Below are 10,553 nucleotides of genomic sequence, written 5' to 3'. Positions count from 1 at the left end.
TTCCTTCCTTCCTTCCTTCCTTCCTTCCTTCCTTCCTTCCTTCCTTCCTTCCTTCCTTCCTTCCTTCCTTCCTGTCTGTCTGTCTGTCTGTCTTTTTTCCATTGTTTCTTTTGGTTCTGTGAGAATTTTGCTCATGCCTAAAAAGCCAGGTGATAATGGAAGCAAACTCACAGCTGCTTGTGCTTGTGGAAGAGTAGCATTTTCTTACGATACAGAGATCCCATCTTGCTATTGGGAAGATGAGGTCTGCTATAATGAGCTGAGGGTAGGAATGCCATTGCAAGAACCCTTGTCAGTGGGGAACCTGGCATAGCTGATGTGCCAAGGAGCACAGTGGGGAGCAGCACTTGGCAATGTGCATCATAATTACAGACTTAGTTGCCAAATTCTCTGTCAACTTTCACGTTGTGTTAATAGTAGTCCTCAAGAGCGAGGCATTAGAGCAAACACTGTGTGCAATTAGCGTGAGCTATGGAAATATGCAAAGCCAAGAATTTGCTGTTAGTCTAATTAAAGTCCTAGCAGTCTAATCAAAGTAGCATTATTGGTCCCGCTGCAACAATACTTACAGACAAATTATCCAAATAGAACAGCTCGTTCTCAGCAGTGACACAGTTCAAGTTATTTTACATGCACTTCTGCTATCTCTTTTCACACCTTTCTCAGCACCTTTCCATTCATCTCTTGGTACTGAAGTCTCTTTTGGGGAGCAGAGCAAACGCCTTTGTCTTTTCAAAGGGTTGATGTAGTCTGCCAATCTCTAAAGGTAGGAGTATTATGTTGGTGGGAGTCTTTTTCTCCCCTGAGTTTGCTTTTGGTCATTTTTATTCGTTTGCTAATATTGTCTGCGTATCTGCTGTACTTAGCTGCCGGTTTCCTGTTCATTCACAGTTACACCTTATCTGCACATCCAGGTGTAAGCTGGATACTTTGTTCTTTGCTCTCTCTAGAACAAGTTTTACTCTGCGCTCAAAGCAGTAATCTCTTAGTGACCCTTAACTGACCATCGGTGAGTTGTGATTTTCGCCCTGACACCTCTTGTGCCACGCTGTGCTTGCAGCCTGCTGTGATCCTGTGATAGTGCTTATGGAGGTCCTTGATACGGCCTCTGCTAATTTTTTATCAGCAGCCTTTGAGGTGTGATTTCTTCATAAATCAATTGACATTTTATTACAGCAGCCTTATCTGGGGTTGCTAGTAATCACTCTTAAAACGATACTAAGAAGAGTTCCTCCATTCAGAGACACTCATGGAGTGCTATGACAGCTTCCTAAACCATTATCTTCAAGGTAAGACAGCACTTTGAGTGTGTTATAAGAACTGCTTTACAGCAACCTGGCCTTCCTGTGCTGCACTTCAAGGACCAGGACACGATGCAGGTCTGTAACTTCACAGCCTCAAAGCTCATGCGCTGTGCTCTCTTTGTGCTGCCAGAGTTTTGGCTTTTTTGATGGTTTCACTGCTGGACACCCAGCTATTCTTGCTGCATCAGAATATGCCACATTGCTTTAAAGGAATGAATAATTTTTACTAAACGCTGTTTTGAAACTTCTGTGCTTGTAGTGCTGTTCAGACAAACTGCTGAAAGGTGTGCCTCTCTGGAGCTGCCCCCATAATTTTCATTCTTCACAGGAGTGAAAAACCTGTAGCAGGGTGGCTGCAGCACAAATACCAGATGAGAAATACTCTGCAGAGGAACAGCAGCCTCGGTGAGGTCAGCTGTAAGAAAATGTGTTACTGGGAAATCACACTGCAAACAAAGCCTGGGTAGAGCTGGCAAAGATCAGCATACATTTGATTGAGTGTGCTCACCTGTCAGTCACAGCTGGATTCTGTAACAGTGCTGAACTTACAGAAAACAATGCCGTGCTGTATGGAATTATTGTGGCTAATACTTGCATTTAATACCCCCTGGCATCTTTTATCCAAAAGCTTATAAGGGCTTTGCAGGTTGAAGATTTGGTGATTATGAATCACATCTTCTTTCCCAGAAAAGGAGAATCCCTCAGTTAACGGTTGAGGCAAGAAAGGAACAAGCAGACATTTACCAAATGCTACGAATTAATAGCCAGGTTAAGAGAAGGCAGTAATAATTTGGATTCTCTGCAAGGAGTGTTGTGTAAAAGGAAACAAATACATTGTCTTCCACATTTCTGTCTCCCACTAACATTAGTAGAGTGCTTGGGAGCCAGTCACAGACAAGGACCCAGCCATTTCTCCCATAGGGAACATGCCACAGACCAGAGGTGATCCTCTAGAGCACTGCATTGGCATTTTAATGATGGGGGAAAGCCTTTTATGGAGAATTAGTGCAACTCCCTTGATCTATCTGTGTTATCAATCATCTGTCTTCTAACATTAGTGACATGTTTTAGGGAAAGAAAAAGTGTTTTGGCTCTTGGCATCTCTATGAAATATTCTCAGTTGAACTTTAAATGTTGGTTTTTCCCCCCGCTGAAGCAAAGAACACCTTGAAGTTTTTGAAGTAGTATTACTTACGATAATTTATAAATGGCCATGAAGATAAATAATGGGTCTTTCTTTCCAAGAACAGCTGAATGTTCTTATTTTATACTGCCTGTTTGACCTTGTAGAGAACTGTACTTACTCAGATTAGTTTGAAGTTCTCGAATGTAGTCAGTAGAGATGTTAAGCAACTGGAATTCTTGACTGTCGGGTCGAACAAGAACAATCATTTTGAGGACAAACTAAGACAGTCCTTAAATTAATGCTTGTTTTTGTTGTTGTTTCCTTTTTAAATCAGCAGTTAGAGCCTCGTTAGGATCTGCTGATAAGTGTTGCCTGGACAGTTGCCAGGCTTGTTTTGCTGTAGGAATAAGAATGGTTTTAGCTAGTTTGAACTGGCTTTTCTCTCTCAGATTTGAAATTGTCTGCAAAAAAGTAGCCTTTGTTTGGGGATCTGCATTGTATCACATTATAGTCTTGTTCTAACAGGTGCATGTGTGGAGAGACAAGATGTGCAAGACTATGAAAGAGAATTAGTAAAGTCATCCTCCTCTTCTTGGGCCAGTGCGGGAGAAATTCCTTGCTCACAGTGGCTTGTTTTACATAGATGAATAGTCCTAATCATCTGGGTCTAGGATTTTCTTCCCCAGAGAAACAAAAGATGAATTTATTCTTCTTTTTAAATAGCAGAAGAAATTGGTATTTTTAATCATGCTGATGCTATGTAAGTAGATGTTTAAGTGTTTTTCTGGATGAAGGCCTGAAGGCTGAATGAAACACTTAGTGATGTCCATGAGAAGCCTTAGGGAGTTTAGCTGGAGCTGGAAAAAGGCCAGAAGCAGCATTACACCACAGTTCCAGCATTTGATACCAAAAGCATGCTGGGCTCTTGGGACTAACGGGTGAGGCACAGAAATGAAATATCCTTGGCTGAAGGTATGGAGAGCTCTAAGCTCCCCTTCTCACCGTACGTGGTGTGAGACAGTCAGTGACCCTGGTGAAGTGAGAGCTGCTCACACTTTCCTAACTCCTCACCTGTCTCCAGAATGCACCAGCAGCCGCTCTCCAGCTGGTTGGGCCAACAGTGGGACCTTCCCATCCAGAGCCCTTCCTGCACTCTGACAGCTGCCACAAAACCTCTGTGAAGCATTGCAGTTTTAGCAGCAAGGAACCTGCAAAGGAAAAACAAAATATTTCACAGCATCTTTCGTTTTGGCATATAAAGAAAAAGCAATAGGTAGGCACTTAGTCTGTAGGGAGCTGGGTATTGAGCCTAAACTTTGTTGTTTCAACCATGGAAGAAATAGCTTCTCAGTTTTTGAAGCTCCAGCATCAGCTTGCTCACAGCTGCCATTTAACTCTGTCTGTAAAGCTGTGAGTCCCCACAGCTGCACTGAAAGCCAGAAGGCTTTTTTTTCTGTTCAGCAGAGGTTTCTCTAGTGTAATTATGTAACTTGTTTTCTCTTTTGTTTCTTATCATAAACACTGCCATGAACACTGCCTTTGCCCCTTAGAATCAATGGGGAATAATATTTTCAATGTGTTATTTACTTCTACAGTTAGCAAAAATTATTCGCATAGTACTTTTAACTCTGCTAGTGGATCTACCATAATGTCAGATAAAATGTCACCATGGCCATGTGTAATTAGCATTACAAATTTGGTTGAAGAGTTAAATGGTCAGATCCTGCAGGGTGCAAGTCAGTCTAGCTCCAAGCATTATGTTCACAAGATTTTCAAGATTTTGCTTTACCGAGAATGGGTCTACAGATGACTGAGACAGCCTTGAAAATGATGTTACTGATGAAATGCAAATCATGTTTTGGGTGTTAAGTGGACCTGCTATCTCAAGTATCTCGGGCAACGAAAGGAAAAATTGCTCTGGTTGCAGTACAGAAAGCAAATAAGTAGTTACTGTCTCTTTTTGTGTAGAGAACTGAAACACATCAGATAATATAGAGTTCATTGTTCTGGGATTGGCTTGGTCTGAAGCCCACTGGACATCAGTGGAAAGACCATCGGTATCCAAAATCCAAAAGTGATTAATCAGAAAATAAGGATTCTAGGTTCGTTAGTTACCCAGAAGTTGAAATCAAGTCATACTGGCTGGTTTATAAAACATGAGCTAATTATGTGCAGTAAGAAATTAAGTCTTCATAAACATTGGAAATGCTTTTGCTCGTTGAGACTTTGTAAATGCAAACACATTAAAAACAAATTCCAATTAACATTATTCAAATGAGTTCTAATTTTCTGTGCAGTGCAGAAAAAAATTGATGCAAATCATTCTACCTTTAATAACAGCTTAAAGTAAAATAGAAACAAAACGATTGATTTTCCATACAAGAATTAATTGGCAGTTTAACTGAAACAGTCAAACTTTACTGATTTCCGAAGTCAAGTAATAAAGGTGTCTGCCTAAGAGTTTTGATAAGGATGGATAGGCACAGTTCAATACACTGATATTATCTCATAAATCTTCTATTTCCTGATAAGTAGAAAGTTACACATATCTAAACTATCATTTAAGTTGTCAAAAGCCTTTGCTCTGAAATTATGCAGCCTCAATAATTGCTATTGAATTACTGAATAGGCAGTTTTTGGAAGTTCTTCATTATAAAGCAGTAATTTTTTATTTTATAGAAAAAATGAATTATCAAAAATATATAAAGGCTCATCAAAGATGTATTCTGTATGTATACATGTGACTTTATCTGTGTAATTTTTTCAGCCCCTGCTAGGCTCAGTTGCATCCTACAGATGACATATAAACCTTTCAAAATAAAATTAAGAAGGTATTAAATCCAAATATCTTCAAACATCACTGCATCATTTCTTGAAAGGTTTTTTGCATGTAAAAACAGTAAGGTCGACCAATGTTTCTCTAGATGAACCCTGTGATTGAGTGTGTTGTGAATGAACCAGCCTGACCCGTGAGTGTCCCAAAGCTAAATCCCAAGCTAAATCTCAAGCACAAAGCAGACATAAATTGGTAGTAAAACAAAGTTGCTTGTTGATTCCCAAAGTCAGTAGGATTGTTTGTATGGTGGGCTGAAAATTAAGCAGAACACAGAGGCCTTCTAATTGATTTTCCTGTGTGTCACTGTACCAGAAAGGTTCTGAAAGCACATTTTTAGTCAGTTCCCTTCAAATTACCACTTGGTCCTCATGCACTTCATGCCACTTTTTCAGAGCTTAAAGTTTACCTTTCAAGCATGCTAACGATGAAATAAGCAGTTAATCACAGTGCTGGTAATTGCTATAGTACATGTACCTGTTGATTATAGAGAATGACAACTAAAACCTGCTAACAACCTCCTTTAAAAACATGTTTCATGTAAACAGGTTATGCCAGTTCACATCCACTCAGTGAATTGTAGAATGATAGAACTGTTTGAATTGAAGGGAGCCTTAAAGGCCATCTCATCTAACTCTCCTCCAATGAACAGGGACACCTGTAGCTAGATCAGTGTATCCAGAGCTCTGTCCAGGCCTGACCCTGAGTGAAGTGTCTCAATGCAAGAAGAGTCTGTTGCACCACAATGACACATCTAAGTATTTTCACATTAAAAAGGGACCACTGTTAGAACTCCTCAGAAACAAACCTCTGGCTGCACTACTGTAGGAAGTCCATCTTCCACCTGAGACTACCCACAAGTGCAGTGCAGTTTGTCTTCATCTGCACTGCTGAATAAAATTAAAACCAGTTTTCTAGCCCCAAAGGAAAGTTTCTCTATATGTGTTCAGTGCTGTGTTTCCTGTGGGTACAGTGTGAACCCCAGTGACCCCAGCATGTAATTTTTACCCGTTCTGTATCTTTTTTGCTTCAAAACTGCTTGGATACATGCAGTGTTTGGAAGAACTGTGCTGTGGACAGGAGGGAATCTTAGTGTGCAGCAGTGCATTAGCACTGTGTTTGGCATGGGCGCATATAGGTCTAGAGATGTCCGAACCTGCTGGGTAAGGTGGAGCAGCAGTTCTCATGCACTTGCCCATACTGTCTAATGAGAATAATCCCCTAAATGTACTGGAACTCACACTGACACACATAGGACACCAAGGAGAGCTACTTGTCGTGGGCCAAACCCAGTGTGGGAACAAATTACAGAGCGCAAATGCTCATGTTTGTTTTCTGGAAGCTTTTTTTCGGAAGTATGGATACAAATATTCTTGCTAACTTCAATCATTCATCAGTACAGGGTGGTTTTTCTGTGTCCAGTAGATTTTTTCTTTGTTATCTGCATGTACACTGTAATAGCTGTGAAGCTATGATTGAGATGCTATTCTTCTGAATGAACCAGAGAATTTTGAGCTTCCTGATGCAGTATGTACAGGTTGTACGCTATCTCTCGTATGTGCAAAATGTTCTATTTATATTGAATAACTTACTTGTAAACTGGAAAATTAACTAAGTCAATAGGCTTGCAAGGTTGTTTGGAGGCCAGACTTTTACTTGATCTTGGGCAGAGGACACAAGGAAAACTTTCTATGCCCTTCTGTTTCAACTGAGGGACAAACTAAAGCTAATTTATTGTATGAGCTCATAATTTTAGCCAGAAAAGTTTGTCTTAATTGAGTTTTTAGACACTAATTTATTCAAATCAGCTTCCCAAATCCAGGTATTATGTGCAAAGCTTTTTTTTTCTGTGCTAATCATGTATTTCAGTTAATAGGCAATGTTTAGCTTAGAGCTCATAGAGTCTGCACAGCTTAGCTTCTTGTGCATTCAGTAACTTGTCCTTTATCAAAGAGTCAATCCTCTTGCTCTTTATTGGCAGTACATGATGTGCATTGATTGTGGACACTGATCTATTCAATTAGTTTATTTATGAGTCTGTGTGAAAACAAGACACTGGTACCAAAACCAAGAGGTAATGAAAGAGCTGAGAGCTTCTTCATTTAAAGTATTCTCACAACTAAACTCTGAATTTAAATGATTTGCTCAGGAAAATGCATGATGAGTTCATGTAGCTGCAAATTAACACAGTTAAAGCTTGCTGCTTTTAAATGGTGTTTAACTCTTTCACTTGTTTGTTTGGGGTTTTTTTGTTTGGTTGCTTTTTTTTTTGTTTGCTGCATTCTACCTCTTACATCCAAAGGCAGAGAGCCAGGGTTTTATTTTAGTGCATTTCTGATTATTTCAAATTTAGAATACTGTTTCTAAGATCCATCCAAGCTGGAGCCTGTAATGATCACTAAAATATTGCTAAAATCAAAGGACAGCATTTTATACTGGCTTTAAACAGAGTAAAGGTCTGATTCCCTCTCGTGTATTCTACTTGTTATCTACCTAAAATGTAAGAGCATTAGGAACAGACCTGAAGGGCTGAGCAACTTAGGAGTGGATAGAAAGATGATGAAATTCAGGAACCTGTGTAGGATAATATATAATTTGAGGGGGCATGAATACCGGCAAATGTTGACATGAAGTCACAACAAAGATCTTACAAGCCAAATCAGATCCTGAAACTGACTTCTTAACTGACTTCATAGAAAAGCTATACCAAGGACTGTCAAGTTCTGAGCTGAAACCAAGCAGATGAATTAACCTCATATCCTCCCTCCTTTCCTGGAAAAGATACAGCAAAAGGCAGTGTTGCTGGGAAATGTAACTGATTACGTTCTATCATCAATGACTTAAAAAATATAAGTATGGAATGCCTATTTGTCAAGTATTTTCCAAATCAGATAGCACAGAGTATGCACATCTTAGCCCTTTGCTTATTTAGTACCTAGCCCTTTACCAAGGAATTAATCTTCTCAGGTTTTATTAGCAGTACATGATGTGCACTGGTTGTCAGTGATGATCTGTTCCATTAGCTTCCTTCATGTGTCTGTGTAGGAAAAGTCCGCTACTACTCTCCCACCCCCCCATCCCAGCCCCTGAAAAAAAAAAAAGAGAAAAAAAATACACAAAAAACCCTGAAATTCCTTTTTTATCTTCATTTACTTTTTACCAAAGCACTTGACAGTTTCCATTAAATTTAAGCATTATTGCCATGATTGAATGCAAATAATAGTCTTACTTTCTCATACGCTCTGTTAGAAGAAAATGGAATTCAGTGATCGAGAATGCCAAGAAATCCAAAAGTACAAGTGGATTTAGAGAAATTTGAATTATTGGAAACAGACCCTTTGATGATTATTGAAGTTGATTCAGGTTCTGGCCCAGAAAGCCCTTGATTCACTGTAAGTTGGGTAGATCTAAGTTTCCCACACTATTACCTAGATCAACAATTGATTACTTGGAACAACACAACTGAACATGCACTCCTCACATAAAAATTAAGAAAATGCATTAACTTTAATTCTAACTTATTTCTAATTAAAATATTTTGTATTTTTAACTGCAGAATCCCCTCCATCTGCAAATGAGTTTAGAAAACTCGTTGAGCTCTGATGCTGATGTCACATTCTCAATCCTTGCAATGAACAACTGGTACAACTTCAGCTTAATGGTATGCCAGGAGGAGTGGAACATCACGGATTTTCTCTTCCTCACACAACAGAGCTCCAAGTTCCACCTGGGGTCCATTATAAACATCACAGCAAATCTCACTTCAACCAAGGACCTTCTGAACTACCTACAGTTTTACCTGGAGAGCATCAAAGACACAACATCTACCATGGTCATGTTTGGATGTGACATGGAGAAAACAAGGAGAATTTTTGAAATAACTACCCGATTTGGTGTGATGCCTCCAGAACTTCACTGGATTATTGGGGATTCACAGAATGTGGAAGAACTGAGGACAGAAGGTTTGCCACTCGGTCTCATTGCTCATGGCAAGACAACACAGTCTGTCTTTGAGCATTATGTGCAGGATGCAATGGAGCTGGTAGCAAGAGCTGTAGCAGCAGCCACCATGATTCAGCCTGAACTAGCTCTTATTCCGAGTACAATGAATTGCATGGACACAGATGAAAAAAATATAACCTCAGGACAGTATTTGTCGAAGTAAGTTTGTTGTTGCTGTTTGCAGCTAGCATTTCTGGTATCAAATAACATCTTAGTTTTCTTTCCCTTCTCAGCCCATCTTTATAGCATGGCTGTAATGCTATTCACCCTTACTAATGCATGCATTTGTTTCAGTATTTCTTCCTGCTTCATTCTACTGGAGACAAAATGAAGCTTAAACTTAGCCATAGAGGGAGGTGAGGGCAGTTGTGGAAAAAGATCCTGTTCCATAGAGGCAGAGATAGTACAGAGAGTGTGTAGGCTCAGCTCCAGCCTAAGCACTGAAAGTATCTTGTAATTATATATCTGTGGGAGAAGTCAAATTCTCTCAGGTTTTGAGATGTGTGAGAGAATACAAAACACAAAATGAGTATTTGTGCTACCAAAATGAGTATAAAAACAGGTGTGTGTTTTCAGGCCCTTGCTAGTATGCTTCCTTGGGTCAGGAATGAACAAACAAAAAAACCCTTGGCCATTTAGACACCACTTGTGCAGGCTGAGAGTTCTCAAAGCTACAAGAAGTGCCAGAAACCAAATCTTTTGTAGGGTAGAGTGGGAAGCTCCTCTTGCAGCTTCTAAAACTGTAGACCAGTTGTTCCCAAAACCACTTGGAGATCAATGTTTACAAATATTTGAGGCTTTAACATCTGAGAAAGATGCATGATTCCTTTTAAAAACAAACAGAAGAGTCCTTGTTATGTGTGTGAAGTCATCAGCTGTTCTACATTTAGTGACTGCTGCAGATTTTTACCCCTTACACCTGGTTTTTAGCCTACAGATGTTAATGGATGGGGTTAGGATAGGAGTTCTTGAGCAAAATGTTTGAGTGTTACAATGTTTTGAGGATTAAGGAAGGGTCAAAGAAAAACAAAAGCTACGTCAAAACACTTCTATGTATTCCTCCATAACATTTCTTCATTGTTTTCTTCAAAAAACTAGTAGCATTTACATAATGAACATGGACTGCTGTCATCAGATTGTCGTATTTGTCACATCTATGAAATATCTTGTCCCTTCATCTTGATTAAGATACAGTGGAAGGCAAGAAGGTAGGGAGGAGTCTGTCCTCAGAAGGAATTACTTGAATCAGCTGGGGAAAGACATGGTTTATGGGGAATCTGTAAAGATG

At 39.6% G+C, this 10,553-nt stretch overlaps 1 protein-coding gene across 1 annotated transcript in view; it reads left to right on the top strand.

The window, feature by feature from the left end:
- GRIN3A (glutamate ionotropic receptor NMDA type subunit 3A) overlaps positions 1–10,553 on the top strand; it is a 66,989-nt gene that overhangs the window by 20,426 nt on the left and 36,010 nt on the right. Inside the window, exon 2 of the mRNA XM_042866256.1 lies at positions 8,820–9,424. Coding sequence (XP_042722190.1) covers positions 8,820–9,424 — 605 coding nt within the window. The remainder of the gene's footprint in view (positions 1–8,819; positions 9,425–10,553) is intronic.

Source organism: Lagopus leucura, unplaced genomic scaffold (assembly GCF_019238085.1).
Source record: "Lagopus leucura isolate 7727_CA_CO unplaced genomic scaffold, USGS_WTPT01 Super-Scaffold_810, whole genome shotgun sequence".
Lineage (NCBI taxonomy): Eukaryota > Metazoa > Chordata > Aves > Galliformes > Phasianidae > Lagopus > Lagopus leucura.
The sequence above is the reverse complement of the archived record's forward strand: the minus strand, read 5'-3'. Positions and strand labels throughout refer to the sequence as shown.